General features: G+C 40.3%; 1 protein-coding gene across 6 annotated transcripts; it reads left to right on the top strand.

Moving 5' to 3' along the window:
- Positions 1-1015: 1015 nt before the first annotated feature.
- Positions 1016-20726, top strand: ube2e1 (ubiquitin-conjugating enzyme E2E 1). 6 transcript variants are annotated; one of them, XM_044336047.1, is made up of 7 exons: positions 1173-1444; positions 1658-1707; positions 2386-2556; positions 3065-3115; positions 15224-15356; positions 15893-16040; positions 20109-20726. In XM_044336047.1, the coding sequence occupies exons 1-7, from the start codon at positions 1286-1288 to the stop codon at positions 20204-20206; spliced, it is 810 nt and encodes a 269-aa protein (XP_044191982.1). In that variant the 5' UTR covers positions 1173-1285; the 3' UTR covers positions 20207-20726. The 6 variants fall into 6 exon arrangements, with proteins under 6 accessions (XP_044191985.1, XP_044191981.1, XP_044191982.1 ...); XM_044336048.1 differs by lacking the exon at positions 1173-1444 and adding an exon at positions 1477-1521; XM_044336050.1 differs by lacking the exons at positions 1173-1444; positions 1658-1707 and adding an exon at positions 1016-1121.
- The last annotated feature ends 23 nt before the right edge of the window (positions 20727-20749 follow it).

Genomic DNA, 20749 nt, shown 5'->3' with positions numbered 1-20749 from the left:
GCGAGGAGAGGCACGCGTCCAGCGGCAGTGTCAAGCTCACTAGTTGTTCACGAGAATACCGGAAAGTTGGCTGCGCACCCTACAAAATAAAGGCGTCGTCAAACCTCAACCTGACGCTTGACGATGGACCATGCGGTCAGGGCTGAAGTTGTATTATTCCATCATAGGAGTGCGCTTGTTTTTATGATCAATAGCTCTGACAGTTATTTTCTTTATAACTGATTGACGATCATTATTCCCTGAAGCCCAAGTTATTATGTTAACATTTAACATATTTTGTTCTGTCTGATAAAAACTCAAATATAATGAGTTTCTCATTATGGAAAACTGGAAAATTACCAAATATTCACATTTGAGAAGCTGGTACCAGTACATATTTAGCATGTTTTCGGAAAAAAATGAATCATTTATCAAAATTGGTGCCAAGTAATTTTCTGTCAATCAACTAATCAATGAATCAACAAATCATTTTAGCCTTAGAGTACTACAACGTATCGTGGGGTCAACAGAGGTCCTGAAGGAAGTTAATCTGGCCATGGATTTGAGCTGTGGTTCCCCATCATGCTGACATTCAAGCCTGCAGTGATTACTAGTCATAGGTTTTCAAGGCCAACGCTGTTTTTAGACCAAAGGTGTGCTGAGTTCACAAAACTTTACCGCTAAACCGTTTCCAAAAATGTACAATTTTGTAGAATCTTTGCCGGTACAAAAACATGTTAAGCAACATTAAGATTAAACGTAACACTTAATCACAATCATACTGCTGCTAATAATAATAATAATGACAATAATTACAGTGAACACAGCATCTGATTACAACGTGAACTAAAAAATAATATCAATTGGAACAGCAGCTCATTTTATTTCAGTTCAATCAATTACAGCACAAATATGTCATCAAATAGCCTGACATACACTGAATACACGAACTTCAATTAAAACACAGGAAATAAATATTTTTAATGTTTTTTTAAATGTTATAAATGAGATCGCTTATCCTCTGTGCTTTTATTTTTAAAACGTTGACCGGACGTGTGCTTCCTCTTCATTGTAGGTGTTTTGACTGTGCGTCCAGGCGGCTGAGGCACACACACATAGGCTGTGCACACACACAAAGAAAGGTATAAATACTCAATATTTGTGTTCCAGCGCGTACTGTTGTATCAGTGTGTGTAGTGTGTGTGTAGTGTGTGTGTTGTGGAGGATGCTGGGACTGTGAGTGTGTCTCTGTGACCGTCAGAGGAGAGCTGAGGAGTCGGTCCATCCTGTGACTGAGATCAGCTGCATGTCGACGGATATAGCTTTAAAAAATGCGAGGAGAACCTTCAAGTGGATGGCGTGTTGTGTTTGTCCTGAATGGCGGAATGAGGAGCAGTGTGGCAGCGCTGCAGCACGCGCTCACTTGTTCAGGGGAAAGTTTGATTTCGCCTGCAGATTGTTGAGGGTTAGTGTCGGGGCTCCCTGCCCGACTGCAGCGACAGCGCCCCGCCGATGTATGCCTGCTTTCCATTTCGACCTGAGGTCTGGTGTTTGTGTGTGTGTGTGTGTGTGCGCGTGTGCGTATGTGTGTGTATGTGTGTGTCTGTATGTGTGTGTGTGTGTCAGGCAGAGAGGCCTTCACACGAACTATTTCACCAAATGATTTCCTTTGTCGCAGCCCGTCCGTCAAGGCTCCAGAATAACGCCGGGCTGCAAACATGAGCAGAGGTCAGAACTGAGCGTTATGAAAGAGGAAAATGCTGCTCAACAACATCCACACAGCCGTCATTCTCCTGCTGCTCCTGGGATCCAGTTAGTTCGGGCCTGGTAGTTTTAAAACGACCGAAGCGTTTATGGAGTCTGGCAGCACCGTGGTATTCATAGATGCGGGCTATACAGCGTCTATATGCACCGTGCACGGAGGTGTAAACGACACGCAAGATTCCGTTTAAAAATAAGACATTTTAAAGTTCACACGCGTATCGCACGGTGCTGCTACTCGATACAACATGATGTGCGACCTCAACGGAATTTGGAGGATCTTCTGATCAATTCGGCATACATGTGGACCACCAGAGAGTTGTCCATGTGAACAAAATCATGGCTTAAATTGGTTCACACAACTCACTGCCACCCACGGGCATGTTGGGTGGAAAAAGACAGTTGGGAGTATATTACAGTGTATTGGATGCATGCCGAATATAAGAGTGCAACCTGAAGATTTATCTAGTGTCAAGTCTTGCAGCTGCTGTACTCATTTGCCCTCCAGCAAGACTCTACAGTTAAATGTCAGATTTCTTTTTGAATGATTTAGATGTGCAGTAAAGATTATTAGGGCTTAGGTGCCTTTTTTAAAAAGCTAAAATAAAATCTTGTTACCTTTTTTTTTTTTTTTGGTTCCCCCAGGCTCGGTATGTCGGATGAAGATTCCCGTGCCAGCACCAGCTCTTCTTCTTCTTCATCCTCAACTCACCATCATCAGCAGCAGCAGCAACAGGAGCCGAACTCCCAGAAGAAACGAGAAAGCAAAGCCAGCATGAGCAAGACCTCCAAACTCCTCTCTACTAGTGCGAAAAGGTGAGTTTAGGTTGTGATGCAGGAGAGAGATCAGTGATGATCAGGACTCCAGGATGTAGTTTTTCATTTTTATCTTACACTGTCGTTTAAAGGCTCAGCTGAGCTGTACTGCCATTTATTCCCAGGCCTGATGTTCAGTCTCTTTAGGGAGAATGTATCACCTTCCCCAACAGCTGAAAACAAGCCAAGAGTTGATCCGATCTATCGGTGAGGAGTTCAGCTGAAGATGGAGGATTAATTGAAGCAAACGGACACAAGATCATTGATCCGAACCCGGACTAGTCTTGGTTGTCTAGTTTCTTAAAGTGACTTTTTTTTTTTTTTTTTTTTATGTCAACAAAAGCTTTCTTCTGACTCTCTGAGGTTTTAGTTGAACTGAAGAATTTGCAAAGCAGCTTTTTCTCATTTCCATCAGGCATCCTGGATTTCTATCCAGGCTTTGAGTTTGGATTTGCAGTATTTGATCAGAGCTTAGCTTTTGATGCGTAGCTTCTGTTTGCTCCCGCAGAATTCAGAAAGAATTGGCTGACATTACGTTGGATCCGCCACCAAACTGCAGGTAAGTCAATGACTGTGCAGCATCTTTTAAATGGACCACTTTCAATGTGTCGTTGATATGTGTGTGTGTGCATGTGTGTGTGTCTGCAGTTGAGCTGGGTTTTGTTTTTTTTAAGTCTGTGGTGAGAATTTGATGTAAGTAGTCCTTTTAGTGGTGCTCATGTAGGCGTCTTGAATATGAAAGTTGAAAAGCCTCTCTTTGTCTGTCTGCCAGAATGGAAGAAGATGCTTTTGCTTCACTTGCCTTGAATGTCGAGTCAATCAAAAGACTCAAAAAATATCAAAGTAATGAGAGACTGATGCTCTTCTTTTTCTCCTCTTTTAGACTCTGACAGATGAGATACAAGTTTTTTAGCGTGCGCTGATTATTTATAGAAACCTGACTTAAGGTTAGCTCTTTGTTTCGTGTTGCTCTCCTCACATCGCAGTGGATTATTATTATTATTATTATTATTATTATTATTATTATTATTATAAAGGCTGAGTACTGAAACGTATCCTTGACATCAAGTATTGACAGCTGGCATCAAACATCTGGACGGATCTGTAGACTTGTTAACGTTCAGCAGAACAAGGTCCTGACTTCCATTCAAATGATTGCCTTTTTTTTTTTTTTTTTTTGCTGAATGAAAACAAGGAATTTGTTTAAAACATCTGTTTTCCTCGAAGCAAGGTATCGCAAAAAAAAACATTTTTGATATTTCTACCAAGGACACAGGAAGTATGGAATGATTTGTGTGCGAGAGCTGCAGTTTGAAGCGGTGACCTCGGTGTCTGAAGGGGTTTAGTCGGCGAGCGTTGATCTCACCGGTTCTGATGAAAATGTAGCCGAGCAGATTTACTCAGCTGTAGCTAATCAACGCTGGTTCTGTGTGAGTTGGAAAAACAACAAAAAAAAATGCAGCACTGGTAGAAAAAAAAAATCACAGTTGTTGTTGTTGAGTCGTGGTTGTTAGCTGCCAGTGCTAACAACAGTGGAGGTCAACACCTTCGCCTGACCCCTAAAGGACCTGATGGTGTTGACATCCAGTGCTCAGGTTTTAACACACTTCCTGTCTGTGATGTTTTCTCTGCATGTTTTTTTTCTGCATTGTTTGCCAAATTTTGCCCGTTTAACCTGTCTCTGGAACAGGCCAGGCAGGTTTAGACACGCGTCATGAAATTGAATTATCACCATGAGCTGCAGCTACTAGAAGCCTCCTGCTATCACTGAACACTAGGAAGATGTTTTACACAACAGATCTGACACACAGACTTGATTCTGGTGATTATTCTTAAATCTGTTTGTTTGTTTTTTTTTATTGTAATAAGAAGAGAAGAAAGAACTTTATTAATCTTGAAGGAAATTCTTGTTCCATCAACATGCTGAATGCAGCAGAAACACAGAGTAGAGACAGTCAAATCTAAACACTATGTACAATAAATACAATGAAGAGAAATAGAGTGATGAATGTAGATCTGACAGTTCAAAATAGAACAACAGAGTAGTCAGAGACGTGTTGAAAGAGACAATGTATATTAATATTGACTGATAGAATGATGACCACAGCGCTGTCAGCAGAAGCAAAAAGCGATGGTGTGAAGATACTGCTTCCTCTACAGATATCACACTCAGCGTAAATAGTAAATGACTTATTCTGCATATTTGGCTTCAGCCTGTAGAATGTGATGATATGTTACACTGCCTTGTCCTTACTGAAAGAGTTTTTAAGGTCGTCCTCCTGCGACGGGAGGAGTTATAGAGTCTGACACATCCGACAGAATCTCTGGTTGGACTCTCAGAACAGAAGCAGCCTTCTTAACGGCGCTCCAGTGCTGCTCACTGAGGTGTCGGAGGAGCAGCTGGACATACTGTGGTCGATCCATGAGGTAGTTGGTTATCCAGACCAGGAGCTTGTACCAGTAATGATGGTCTGATGGTGTTAAAAGCACTGAGGAGGTCAAAAAAACGTGACCCTGACAGTGTTTCTGACTGTATCCAGGTGAGAGTAGACCTGTTGCACACCAATGCAGGGCTAACACCTGTGTATCATTACATCATTATGCACGCCTGAGTTACATGAATCGCATTGTGCTGCTGAGATGAAGCCGTTGCTGTGAGTCAAATGCTTGTATCGACACTCCGTCGCTGCAGAGAGGAAAGTTTCAGGACGACGTGATGTTTTTTTTAAAGCAACAGTTCAGGTTTCTCGTGAAGTGACGACAGGTCTTTTGTTGACTGTCGGCGGTAAATCCTGTGAGCCGTGCGTGTGTTTCTGATGAAGGCAGGTGGGAGCAGCAGGTCACGATGTCTAGACCTTAAAGCTGAGCTGATTGCATGGCAGCGAGCTCACACAGCCCAGAACCCAAAACAAGCATTTAGACGGTGACCACAGAGGAGCTTTAGGCTTCATCAGGAGCTGTTTCAACACTCCTCAGTCTGTGTGTCTGACTGTCATAAATCCCAACTTTGAGGAAAACATACACAATAGCTTTACCTGCAAACCTCCTGCAGCGTTAAAGATTACCTCCTCACAACGGAGGCCGGCTACAACCTGTGATGGCTTAGTGAGGAAGAGATTTGATGAATGCAGGATTGTTGAGTTTTGTCCAACCGATAGTTCAAATATATTCAGTTTATGATCACATAAATGAAATAAAAGCAGTAATTACTCACAATTGTTGCATGAAAAATGGCTTTGAATGAGTATTAGATCATGAAAAGAATCGCCAATTCATTTTCTGTTGATCGACTGATCAGTTAATCAACTATTTCTCGTAGCTTCACACGGTGCAGCATGCAGTGAACCTGCTCAGTGGGTGTCTGCAGCTCTCATCTGAAGAGGTCCAATAAACGAGATCAGAGATGTTTGCAACTGATGTTTCTATTTATATCATTTGAGAAACACACGAAGAGAAAAATTGAATTTCAGAAACGGCTGGCAGACCTCAACATCTGTCCTTTTTTTGTGTTTTCATATTGTTAGATATTGTTTTGATTTCCCTTTTTATCAGACAAAGAACATTATAGAGTCGACATGAAGCACGAGGGCAGAGAGGTGACAAAGCTCCCTGGCTCCGGTCAAACCGGGAATGTTGCACTTCCAGTCGGACCACCGCAAACGCCGCCGCTGGAGACGCGTCCGTAGACGTCTGTCTGCAGACGCCGGAGACGTGTGTCCTCACCTCGCTACACGGAGGAAACGCTTGAGATTGGAGATAAAAACAAACACACGCGTGGTGCGACCACACCCTGACTCATTTATCTTTGTATGTCACCACCGGCGTGAAGAAAAGGCCTCGTCTCATATTGTTTACTTCCACTCAGTAGAAAACCTTCTATTCAGCCCCACGTGCAGAGAGGGGATTTTTTTTTTTTTTTTTTTTAACTGGATTTCGGTCTTTTCTGCTTCATTTAGCGCAGAATCTGCTCATTAGGGTATGAATGGAGCCGGCCAGCTCGGCCTTGCAGATGCTGTTTAATGGATTATACATCGATGAGTCAGTTGGTTGTCGTCACATTTCTCTGAAGGTTGTTTCGGTCCTGACTAGTTTCCATTATCATCAGCGCCTCTCTCTCTCTCTCTCTCTCTCTCTCTCGTAGCAAACTTTGTTTTATGAGCGCTATACGGCAGTCTTTCATCTGTCATTTATCAAAATCTAATTATACTCCACACAGGGAATGCCATGCAGGGCCTCTTTTATTTTTTTATAGCCTCGTTGCCACTGAAGTGCGAACTGCAGACATCACAGGCCTGCTGCACCCCCTCCCCTCCCTCCCTCCCTCCCACTCGTCCTGTGTTGCTTTCATTCAACATGTTTTATTCCTTTTTTCCTCTTCGACCAGCTATTTTATTTATTGCCGGCTTCCTGACGCTCGCGCTTTATTCTCTCTGTCTTTCTCCTTTTTGCCTTGTGTCCTCTCGCGCCGTTGTCCACCATATCTCCTCTTTAAGATGTCGCCCTCGGGTGTCAGATTCCTGACATTCTAGGGTCGGGGCTCATGACTGCTAAAGTAAGACATGTACAGTAGGGTAATTGGTGTCAAGTAGGGCTGGATAGATGTGCTGTTAATGCTATTTTTAGCTTGGACAATTTGGAAATCATATAATTTTTGGATGGTATATCCTGATCGTATAACAAAAGCCACTGTTTGTTTGTTTGTGTGTGTGAACAAGAGACAGCGAGTCCTGGTGTGAGCCATCTGAGCTGCATGTGATTCCTCCGCTCAGCAGCTCTCCACACACCTCTGCAGTGTGTTACCGGCTTTGCGTGTTTGCGACTACTGAGGTTTTCTCAACAGCTTCTTCACATCTATAAAAAGCCTCCTCCCTGGAGAGGAAGTGGCTGGCCTGTACAGCGCTGTAACTTCGGAAAGCCCTGAAAGCAGCGCAGAGCTCTGAGCTGCTGCACAGATGGAAGTTTTAAGAAGTTTCCCTTCTGCATGCCAGGCTTTAGTTCGGGCAGCAAAGGGAAGTAGATGATTCATTTTTTTTATCTCCCGTCGGTGTCAGGTAGGGTGTAGAGAGTTTGAATGTCAATACTTGTTTTGGTGCCGAGTGAAAATGTTTCTGGGCCACCTCGAAGTCTCGAAAACTGGCATGAAATGTCAGGTCAGAGTCATAATCTTGTTGACTTATTCTTTGATCAGATAGTTCCTGATTTGAATCTACATTTTGCAGGTGTTGGATTATTTTAGGTTGGTACAGTTTTGCACAGCTGCATGTGAAAAGACAACATTTAATAGAACTTAAGCTTCTTTTGTTAAAGGGGAAAAAGGGGTAACGGCTCATTTTATGGTTCTGTAAATGCCTCCTTTCCAACAGTTTCCTGGGGAGATTAATGCAATTTGACACAAATTACAGGTAAAACTGACGGTGTTCAAGTGCTGCACTTCAAATTAATTAATTACAATTAATTGCTAAGTAATGTAACTTTGATTATTTAGTCAGTGCACAGCAGGTCAGCTAGACATGCCAAAAATGAACAATAATGTCTTCAACACATAATAAAGTTTTCAACAATAAGTGAATAATGAATACATTTAAATGGATGGCTGGGTTTGAATGGAGCAGTTCTTTATAGACTTCCTCTGGATATTAACAAGTGCTTTTAAACTCACCACAACTAAACTTACTAAAATAACAGTGCTGTTAAAAAGAACAGAAAAGAATCTAGAAATGACAAACCTGTAATATAAAACTTTTATGGGTTTTGCATATAAGCTATTAAAAAAAGTGTCATTTGGGTATAAACATCAGTCTGTTGTATCTGTGCAAGCAGCGACAGGCGTCTGACAATGTTTGTCTGGCCTTTTTTTTTTTTTTTTTCCCTCTGCATAACTCCCTGATCTTTCCACCAGCTCCACCATCAGGCCACAGTTTCCAACTGTACACTATCATGGTACAAATGGGGAAATGATTGTGACATATGGCTACAAAGGGTTAAACCATGTGATCTTAATGACCTCATGACATTTACTCTTGCGCCACCTCCAGGACAAACTTTACAACATTAATAGAAAAGCTTTAAAACAGAAAACTCATCAGTATGACGTTGGTTCAGCCTGCACTGTGTTAAGGCTGGTGCATACTTAGTCACATCTGCTTCTACATTATCTCCAATATTCAAACCATATTGTGTCTGTTCACAACAACTATAAACACATTCGATTTTTAATGAGGTCGACATGTTGTACAAATAACTTGGAGCACAACCCGGTGTAAAGAACATCCTCTGTTCTTTACAATACAATCAACTGTAAAATTATCATTTTATGCTGATGATGTGAGTATGTCCGTTTTAATATATCACTGCTATAATTAATCAACTGTCAGTAGAATCATGCAGTAATTATATGATCATACTGTGTTGTCTTTTACGAAATGGAAACAGCTGAACACATTTGATTGTGATGAACATCAATTTAATAGTTTTATATGAGATTTTACTGTGTCATGGAATACATTTCTTATTAGCATCATATTGATTTCAGCCATTGTTCCCAGCTGTAATAACATCAAGCTACTTTTATATGCCTACTACTCATCAGTCTGACACTTTGGTTTCAGAGGAGGAATATGAATGCTGCCATGTGATATTCATCCAGCACTGAAAAACATTTACAGGCTGATTGCCATTGTATTAAATTGGCGGGGTGGGAAGAGGCGGGTGTGTGTGTGTGTGTGTGGCGCTGCTTCGTGGAGTCTCCTCACCATTCAAGTGAAGTAGAGTCATTATATTGTCTCAGTCAGGCAGCTTATTACAGTGTTTCTGCTTGTCATCACAATACCATTGCAGGCAAGATAGTGGTGATTGAAAATGAGCCCAGTGTGTGTTGATGGAAGTGTGGATATTAAGGTCTACAGAGATGAGACTTGCACAGCGGCGGTTTGAGTTAAAAAAAAAACAAAAAAAAAAAACGTCATGAAACAAAACAGTGTTGAGATGGAGAAAAATATGAGGAGTGATAACAAGAGTGTGCTTAGTACAGAGAGAAGAATATTAAGAGAACAGATTTTCATCTCATCATCGTTTGAGGCTTTTACACTCAAACAGAAATTCAAATGAGGTTTTGCTCAGAAATCAATATGTATCTCCTTGATGTTACTTGTGTACTTATTCAATCAGAATCTTGATTACTAAAAAGAAGAAGTTTTATTTTTCACTTCTTCTAAGAGGTCAATTTCAGAAACATTTAAACATATAACCCATGAGGCATAATACCACACTGTAGGATCAACATCCCGCTGCTTCATGTCAGTCACAAGCTTCTTTACTGAGAGGCAGTTTTATTGTTGCGGCTTCACCTTTTTATCCAAAACTTTTCCATCTGTGTATGCTGTTGAATCCCAAATGCATCGGTTTGCTGTCAGGATTATTAATTCAGCACAGCCTCTCTGGTTTACTTCATTTTGCGTTAGCAAGAAGAAGGATAGCTTCATTCACTGAGGTCATCGGGGCATGTAGCGGCTGTATTTTAAGCTCATGCTGGAGTAAAAAAGCCACAGCTCACTGCATTGATATGCTGAGAGGTTGAACTTGGAGCAGATGATTGCAGAGCTGACTTTTTGTTTGTTACCTGTTGCTTAGTCTCATCTGTAATTGCAGCACTTTCTACCTTACTGTGGGGTCATGATTTGAGTCATAGAGTTAATGTATGGAGCGCAAGGTTACAGGACTTTTTTTCTCTTTTTTGGCAATGACTCAGCAGGTGTTAAGATAACATGATATGCATGAAAGGATGTCTTGGGAGGGGGGGGGGGGGGGGGGGGGCTCTGCTTTACAAATCTGGAATAGTGGAAGCAGAATACTGTGGTTCTCTCACATTTTAAATGTTCTAAAGGGACAAACAGCTTTACATTTTTAACAGTCAGTTGCTAATGTTATGTGGACTTAAAGAAGTTGAGTTTGCATCTCTTAGAACTCAGTTATCATTTAACCCCTGCCATGGAAAACAGTACAGACACTCTGTCAATATATATACAATATGTCAAATAGTTTAATCCTCTTTTGATCACTGATTTCTTTCTGATAACTGAACATATTCATCTACTGTTCTCCTCTGCTGTGTGTCACTTCTGGGTAAACCGCCTTGTGTCTGTTTGAAAGGTTAAAGGCTTAAAAAAAAAAAGAAACGCTGAAATGTCAGCACTCCTCCTCCAGTGCATGTGTACACAGAGGTCGCAGAAGAGGCTCCCCTGATATTGAAGTGAATGACAACAGTGATAGCATGGCATATTACCGCCTCACACAAAGCACTGGGTGGCCTTTGTGTGTGTGTGTGTGTGTGTGTGTCGTCGGGGGCAGGCGGGGAAGAAGCCCCCGCGCTCTTTCTGTGGCTGGCCTCTTGAATGTGAGACGCCTCTGTTGTCAAGCGAAAGAAACCTCAGTCTGGTTGATTCAGTGGGAAAAGATACAATATCTATTCTTGGCAGAGCAGCGGGTCCTGACTTGAGGTCTTGTGGTGTGACCAGTTACATGTATATTAACATCCTCATCCTCGGTCAGGCCTTGCTGCAGGAATGTTGCTAACACACACACTGTACATGAGCTGCATTCCTCTAGGGGACGTGTGGTATTTTTTTTTATACCAGAGGGGTGCTCTCTGCTGTTATTTTCACATCTGGATAGCACACTGCGGCTGTTAGATTAAATCTGAATAGTACGATGTCGTCTCGTCTCCGTGTTTTCAGCGTTATTTTAAAGAAATGTGCCGCAATTGGTCAACGTCCACGTGTTCCTGGTAGACTTCATGCTGACACTTGAGCACACACACAACACATGTTTTTGGAAAAAACAGGTACATCACAGTGTAGTCACATACTCACAATGGTCAGAATGATTTTCTCCAGCAATTAGCATTTTTGTCTGTTTGTCTTTTTTTGAGCTCCTGGTCTGTGACGGTGGTGATCGGCAGCTTGACGGATTCAGTCAGTTTCTGTAGTAAAGACGTTAAAAGATGCTTTGACTCGTTTTCACAATTTATGTCCTCTGTGGCAGACAAACTGAGCTTAGCAAACACTCTAACATAGTCACTATAAACAGACTGGAAGGAACTCACTAGCATAACAACATTAAAGCTACAAACAACCCAGAATGCAACACTCTCTGTAGACTGTCTGCTTTTAAAAAGAATATCTGATGTGGTGAACAGGTAACTGTCTATTCCTCAAATATAAAATGACCCTCATGTAATTGTCAGAATAAAATATCATCTTATATTTGGGCAAACATGGTATCATCTTTATATATTTCACAAGTTCCCAAACTGGAGGTCACGACCCCTAAAAGAGGTTTCAAGATAAAGCTGGAAAAAACCATTTCTTTTTTTTCTTTTTTAATTGTCCCAAATCTTAGTTTGTTTCTTGTAAAACTTTAAATTCAAAACTACTAAAAATATTAAACAAATAAAATAGACTTTTCTTGCCTGTAAGGAGTCACCAGGACTCTCACCAGGACTCAGTAGTGTATTTAGTGTATTAGATGCTGCCAGGTTTATTTTTGGAACTGTTTCAGATCTGTAGCTGCACCTACAAGCTTCACTTCCTATGACAACAAACAACGTCTCTGTTTGTACAAAACTGACACCAGGTTTCAGATTTGCCCCCAAGTTCTAAATTTCCATCACTTATGATTATGAGAAGTTAATTATTTTCCTTTTTTTGCCTCCGTGCCAGCGACAGCCGTGAACACAATGTTACAGGAACACCTTGAGGGAATTTCTTCAAATTTGGCACAAACATCCACTGGGACTCAAGGATGAACTGATTAGAATTTGGTGGTCAAAGGTCACCTTCACTGTAACATCATAATGTTCTGCAAAAACTCTTTATTAATAACATTATTCAACACCATAACTCAGGAACAGAAGGGGAGATTGTGAACTGGTGACACTGATCTTGGTTCCCACCTTGAAACTGTGGTGATTGTTCAGATCTTCTGTGCTGCTGGATTGAAGATGTGTGTGAAGACTCCATGTTCTAGAATCTGTAGCTTCTTTGCAGCAACATCATATCTGAAGCATCGTCTGCTGTCATGGCTACAACTTTGTTGTCTATCAGAATCAGCTTCACTGGCCAAGACACAGATGTAAAGTGAAACCTGACTGGTTAGCGGAGGCAGTATTTCTAGTTCTGATTATACTCCCCCCCGAAGTTTCACTCACTCACTCTCTGCTTATGTGTTTGCATGGAACAAAGCAGCCAGCAGTGCAGAATATACAGCTGCATTATATACTGAAAATATGCAGCGTGTGTTGCATTAGTTTGAGTCTGGTACAGCGTAGACTGTATAGAGTGTCATGAAATGATTTCTTGCGTAACTTAACAACCGATGAATCACATAATGTCCTACATATTGATTTAATGAACATTTAGTAGTTTCTTATTTTAATTCACCAAAAAAAACAGCACTTTAAACAAATCTACTTCTAGACCAACTTTAATCAAGCAATAATCACTTACATAAAGCCTTCCTGTACCTGCAGGCATCTGCCCCCGGGGCCCCCAGACTGTCAGTCGGGCCCCGAATGCTCCTCCTCCTCACTGTGGTGCAATTTGTTTAATTGGAATTTGGTCTAGTAAAGCACAGTGTAAACTAAAATGATAGAGGCCTTGAGGTGATGCCTAAATTATCACCTTTACTTCAAGGCCACATGTTGTAGAGAGGTCTATATTAAAACCTAGTCTAAAAGCTTTTATTTTGTTAGTTTATATGGTGCATAAATGATGCATACTCCTAAGTCCCCACACACTAACTTCTAACTAATGCATCCACTGTGCACGGTGATGTGGAGGAACAGGGGCCCACCGTTTTTGCCTGAGGGCCCACCAAGGTGTTGTAGTCTGCTTTGATCCCTCCACTCATTTACTGCAGAAATTCACATGACGGCAACAATAAAAACATTTAGCAGCTTGGTGATTTTTTTTTTTTTGTCTGTTGCCTGGACTAGTATGAAGGTCAGGATCCTGCCTGGTGTTTTCTATGTGTCGGCCTCCTTATGTGCGTGTTTGATAAAGAGCAGGCAGAGTGGAGCGTCTGCTTCAGAAAGTGAGATTATTGTCTGACATTTAGCTCTCTTGTCATTACTCAGAACAGGCAGCATACAGGAACTACTTATTACACAAGCACCGCACAGAGAAGGAGAGAATAATTCTTGTACTGAATAATGGATTATTTTATGTTTGTCATTTTTAGCAGCCTGTTTATTAAAAGAATTATCTGTCTCCGCTCTAGTTCCCACTGAAAACAAGTCTTTTATTTTTTTTCACTCCACAAACACGCTTTAAAGAGCCCTACTTATCATTTTAAAAACTGCAAAGTGTATTCTGGAGCGCTTCATCAAGCAGTCAATTATGTGAAAACATCTCCCGACATTAAAACAGTAACAGAAGCTGCTGTTGACTTACTGCTGTTGAATCAAGGCTCTGGTGAAGCAGCAGCAGCAGCAGCAGTCGTCAGCTCTGCTCCTCTTCAGCTTTATCTCACAGGCAAATTAAGTCGTGTTGATCTTTCTCTTTTTTATCACTTCCCACTCCGCTGGCACGAGCAGACTCACATGGGCGATTGTGCTTGATTTTTGTTTTTTTTTAATGAATTTCCAACAAGATGACATGGAGTAGATGTTTGGAAGACTTTCTGACAGCGCGACATCAGAAAAGCTGCTAATTACAGAGATGTTCTAGTGGTTTAGCAGATGTGAAAGTGAGCCGGAGCAAAAGATAAAGAGTCCAAAGAAATGCAGATGTTGGAAGTTGAGGCAGGGATTACAGACTAGGATTAAAATCTGGATCCAGAAATGGACAAAGAGTTGACAATAAATTAGGGCTGCAAATAACAATTATTATCAATTAATCTGCTGATTATTTTCTTGATTATCTATAAGTTGTTGTCCATAAAATGTCAGAAAAGAGTGAAAATGTCGATCACTGTTTCTCAAAGCTATTATATCTCAAATATATTCAGTTTACTGTCATAGAAGACTAAAGAAACCCGAAAATATTCACATTTGACAAGCTGGAATTAGAGAATTTGGACTTTTTTTCTTAAAAAAATGACTGAAAAGTCACTAAAGTTGCTGATTAATTTAATAGTTGTGGAAGAGACAAGTAGTAAAAAGCTAAAGATACATATATGAATCACTGTGGGAAATAATAAGAGAAATGAATCACTCTTGACTACTGAATATGCTGAAAATGACAACTGTATATAAAAGGTCCACTTACTTCCAGCTTTACTTGTAATATTTGGAAGTGATTCCTACTGTTTAAACAGCTTCTTATTCTATTCTAGATGTGTAGATATATTGTTTATATTTAATCTGGCTCAATATCACTTTCTGCTGTTTTGATGTTCCTGTGGGTTTCACAGTCTCATCTCATGTAATATGAAATACTCTCCTCATGGTTTTGCATGTGTTTGGCTTGTAATTAAGAACTTTTAATCATTAAAGCACTCTTAGCTGGATTTTAGAAGGTTAGGATGTGTTAAGTGCACCAGGCTGTAGAACTCACTTTCTGATATAGACCCCACCATACATATACATGCAAGATATAGATATGAAAACTCTGTCTGGTTTTACAGCATCCAAATATGAATCCTAACAAAACTGTTTCCTGTGTACCAACAGCGCCGGTCCTAAAGGAGACAACATCTATGAGTGGAGGTCGACCATCCTGGGCCCTCCAGGCTCCGTGTACGAGGGAGGAGTGTTCTTCCTGGACATCGCCTTCACACCAGACTACCCCTTCAAACCACCCAAGGTGAAACCCTTGTCTTGAACGCTCGTTCTCAAGGCGGCAAAGCCTGCTCTGAACAATATTGCAGTGACAGCTTCGGTTTGGAGAAGGTGTCATTTTCATATCTTCCACTAGACGGCAGCCCTGCACTTTGGAACGCAGCTGAATGGAATCAGCTCCTACTTCTCATCCTCCATTCCCAGGCCTCTTGATATATGGGATCACTCTGTCCTAATTCTCTCCTTTTAAGGAGGAGCTGTCTCACACGGACCGCTTTTTGAAATATGACGTGAGAAATGTTCTGAATCATTAGGCTGTCAGATCATCATACGCGCAATCTATCATCTAGCACGTTTAAAGCTGGTGATGTTTGCCAAATTGAAGTGTTGATGCTGCCAATTCAGATAAAGACTGAAAAGATAGCATGTAGATGTTTTGATGAGAGTCATTATAAAAGTGTTGATTTTATTTTTTATTTTTAATGGACTTTGGCCTAGAGAAACAAAATGTGTTAAAGCTGTGGATTAGACTCTTATGTGTGTGTGTGTGTGTGTGTCCAGGTGACGTTCCGTACGAGGATCTACCACTGTAACATCAACAGTCAGGGGGTGATCTGTCTGGACATCCTGAAGGACAACTGGAGTCCTGCCCTCACCATCTCCAAGGTCCTACTGTCCATCTGCTCCCTGCTCACTGACTGCAACCCTGGTGAGAGCTGCAGCACACACATACACACACACACACATGTACACACATACACATAAGCAGGGATGAAGGCCTGGTTAAACCAACTCAATCTGCTGACACACTTTAATATTTAAAAATATTTTTTTCCCCTCAGACAAGTCAAAAAGTCTTATTTTAGATGCAGTTACTTCTCATCCTTTTCTTTTTCTGGCGTTTGAGAAGTAGTCATGGTAACTCAGTATTCTTGCTTAAAACACAAAGGTCTTATCCGCAGTTGTTCCTCTTTGATATTGGATGTTTAGAGGCAAGATCATAAAACTCTTTATGTAGTGACTCTTACTTGCTTTACAGGACTTTACATAAAGGATTTTAAGGTTTAAATTCACTACCCTTCAATCTGTTTTCTGACTCCAGCTCGTATTACACAGCCTTAAAGCCCGTTTTCTGACATCTCTATTGAGTTAAAGTAGTTTTTTATTGTTTTTTTTAAAGATTTACTGCAGACTTATGACTCTCTACATGTAAGCAGTATACTGTAGTTTCTGATGTTTACGAGCAAGCTTTACTTCAACTCTAAAATTAACAGCGCATGTCATCCTTTTATTTTAGTTGATGGTACCTTTCATGTCATATCACTTCTTACCTTTAACACAGACGCTGTGTTCTTGTATAGTTATGAATGTCGACATTTGATAGATGAAACCATTATGACCTCTGTGAGCAGGGGTTGGGGCTGTAATTACATACACTGTGAATCAAGAGATCTAACCATACTGTTTATATCATGTAGCTCTCCCTTTTAATATCGCTGGCTGGATGAGGCCATTGTGGGCAATCTTGCAAATAAATAAGGACTGTTTGATGGCAGTATTGGATTTGCAGGATTTTTTAAAATCCATTTGACGAAGCACCGTTATTTATCATGTGTGTAATATACAGGTTTAACCAAACACAGACATTCTCTTGTGGTTCTTTAACTATAAAAATGGGTCTCAGTTGAATTTCTAGAAAATGTACTGTAGTATAATACAATTAACATATTGTTATTGTGATATAAAAAGATATACAGGATTTTATCCATATTGCCTGCAGCAGATGATAATGACAAAATTCATTATATAACATCCACAACACAACACATTAGAACTGATTTGAACAGTGTAAGTAATTAGGATTAATACTGTGTGTGTGTTTGTGTGTATGTGTGAGACGCACTTTGAAAAATGCACAAAAGGAAATGTTTTCAGTAGAATGTCTGCCTTTGTGTTCCGGTGTTCATATGAGCTGTCTCACCTCAAGACTTGTGTTTAATTAGATATTGGCAGATTGGTAACTCATGTACACAATGTGTACACTTGTGTGTGTGTGTGTGAACATTATCAGCTGCTCATATTAGCAAAACTACAATATGATATAAAACCACATGTAAAGAAACAGTATGTCAGTGCAGTTAGTATTACTGTAAACTAAAACAAAATCTGTGTTGTTGAACCCTCATTTTCACAAACTTTTTCTGCTTTGACCCCATTTGGAGGCTAAAATCTGTCCATCTTGAACTTGACATGTCATTTGGTCTTCTGAATACATCTAGCTCACTGAGTCTTGGTAGCATTGCTTTATTGTCCCCGCGCCAAAAATCAGATTTATTAACTTTTTTTCACAGCAGACACTTTGACTTGTCATAGCAAGAAAAGCACAAGTGAAACTAATAACATCGACTACATTCTAGAAACAACTGCACTCCAGTAGCAGTTAGTAGTAAGTTGATACTTACACCTGTATTTCATAAGTCAAAATGTCTGTACTGTGAAAAATATTTATTCAACTTGAGCTTTACCACACATGTTCCTCATCCCTGTGTGGCCTCCTGCAACACATGATATCTTATTTATTCAATCTGTCTACTAAAGGAAAGAATCTCAGTCTGTGTGTCCGTGTGTATGTATGTCCTTTGCATATCTCTTTAACCGTTCATCGGATTGACTGCACACTTGGTGGGTGCATTGCTGGGGAACAAAGGGAGTGTCGTGTCAAATTAGGTGCAATTTGGACATGCGATACATTTAATATTAATAAACTTTGAACAAACCAGCAACCAGTGAGCCTCTCCCTTCTGTGCAGGGGCAGAGCAAGTACATGGATGAGCGCAGGTCACCCACACACATACCCACTCAAATCTGAACTAAAGGCACAGAAAATAAGAACGATCAAAGAGCCCAATATGATCCAATATGACCCAAAACAATCTATCCACTTTATTTTAGGATGCACATTATTTTCATTTTAAATGAATCCCTTATTTTTAGACTACTTAAAGTGAGAAAAGAACATTTATGTACTATTGGAATATTTTCTATTTATAACTTATTAATAACTATGTTAGTTTCTCTCATATTGTTGTTGTATATACTCATTCACACCTCACATCAACTATATTAATTTTCTATGTGTTGAAGTGGCAGCTGGAGGCCAAGCAATCAGCAGTTTCCAAACAGGCACATTTTGAACAGGCACTGCACTAGTTAGTACCAAAACAAGAGGTCACTGCTCCTGGCCAAGAAATAGTCCCCAAACATAACCTGCCCTAAAAGCACATTTTATTATCCTATGATTTTTATACACATTTAAATCCATGTAATGCAACAATAAATGTGTTTTGAGTTTGTCAGACCACAGAATTGTGTGTAATTAACCACCCAGCCAACCTTGAATGATTAAAATTTGCCAATCGCCAAATACATAAAATTAGGTTTTAAAATCACGGAAAAATAAGCAGTATTTTCTGCTCTGAAATTTCTGGGAATGTGTCTGCTGAAGACGCTGAAAGCACAGCTCAACTGAACTGCCTCTGAGTTAATAACACACATATCAAACTCACGTATAAAAATACACAATTTAAAATAGGCCTTGTTTGTAGGTGTAAGGCAAGCAACATGGATGATATTTTAACAATAAAGTAATGTTAGGAGCTACTGTTGAATTGGGCACATATTTTGTAGGTAAATGTTTCAGTAAAACTATAACTTAATGACTAGTTAAAAGCGATCCATCACCAATCATCATTATAAATTGACTCTTTTTTTCAGTGTAGTCCGCTGTTAACATTACTCACTTCTCTGCTTTAAAGTCCTTGGCAGCTTCATTGTGGCCGTCACCCTTGGAGCTATTGCCTGTCACACCGTGCTTTTTGATGAAGTGCTGGCTGACAAATGCCCTCCTTCTGGCCGGGAACCTCCCAGCCGCACAGTCGGTGCTGAAGCCGAAGCTGCTGGCGGCTCCACCCGTCAACAGACGCTTCAGCTGGGTTTAAAATAACTCCTTGAGAGCTAACGTTGTCCGAAAATGGCTCCAGTCACTAGTAACAGCGGATTATCAGAAGTGAATCCCAGTTGTCTCCCATGAAAGTTTGTAGAACTACCTGGTGTAAAAATACTAAATATGAGTATGTGTGCTCTAGTGTTTATATAGTAAAAACCGTAAATGGTGAAAAACCGTTGAACCCTCTAACTCCACAATTCACTACCACATAGTTCAGTCTTTTAACATGTTTTCAGCAATTATTTTCTAATATGTATAATGTGTTTAAAAAGAAATCTGATTTTCCTTTACACAGACTTTAAACAAACAAGATACAGAAAATTAATTAGTGAGCTTTAGAAGTGCTAATAGGGATATTTTTTGTTACCTTTTAACAGAGTCAGACTAGCTGTTTCCCTGTTACTAGCCTTTATGCTAAGCTAAGCTAACTGACTGATTGCTTCAGCTTCAAGTTTCAAATTGTTCAGACTGACATGAGAGTGATATGGATTTTCTCGTCATATTTTTGGCATGAAAGCAAATAACCGTATTTCCACCAATGTTAAACTATTTCTTTACATACAGTAACAGACAAGGTTGATGGATATAAACTGATGGATATTGTCAAAAGTTACCCAAACTTTTAACTGGTGCTGCATATATTTGAATTGAAATGTTTTCATCACCTTTTCATATAACTTTTTCAAACTTCTGTAAAAAATTGTTAAGACTTTATTCAAATCTCCAAGCATATAGAAATATTCATGTCATGTTGCGTTTGTGTGTTTACAGCTGACCCGCTGGTTGGAAGCATCGCCACACAGTACACAACAAACAGACCAGAACACGACAGGATAGCCAAACAGTGGACCAAACGCTACGCCACATAATCACCAGAGGAGCTGCTGGTTGGACGACTTGGGGATGTGGGGCGTCGACTCGGGTGGGGCGTGGCTCCCAGCGGAGGAGGGAGGCGGGGCAGGTAGAGGGGCGGGTGGATTTTTATCTCGGAATTGAAATCTTAACTCCTGACATTTTGTTGTTTATTGTATTTTTTTTTTTTAAGTTATCTCCGGCCCAACTATAATCAAATCTGGCAATAATGCATTCTCTGTTTTCTCTTTTGAATTTTTAGTTCATGCTTGAAGATGGAAATTAATACTAAACTGCTAGATGAAACGTGTCACAGCATGAATCCCAGTCAATTATGTCAGTGTAAATTTTCACATATTAAAAACTCCAGTTGGTGTTTGCTCCCCCCCCTCCCCCTCCAAACTCCTGGTCTTTGAAAAGGTGTTTTACACATGTAGACATGTTTAGATATGGATGGATATTGGTTGTGATTTGTGTTCTGTATTGATGAAAAGCTGTTTTGTTTCTCCCTTAAAGAATTAAACATGACCAACTGAAGCATTCTGGTTTTGTTGGATCAT

This window comes from Thunnus albacares, chromosome 19 (genome assembly GCF_914725855.1).
Source record: "Thunnus albacares chromosome 19, fThuAlb1.1, whole genome shotgun sequence".
NCBI classification, from domain to species: domain Eukaryota; kingdom Metazoa; phylum Chordata; class Actinopteri; order Scombriformes; family Scombridae; genus Thunnus; species Thunnus albacares.
This window is presented reverse-complemented; position numbering and strand designations above follow the sequence as displayed.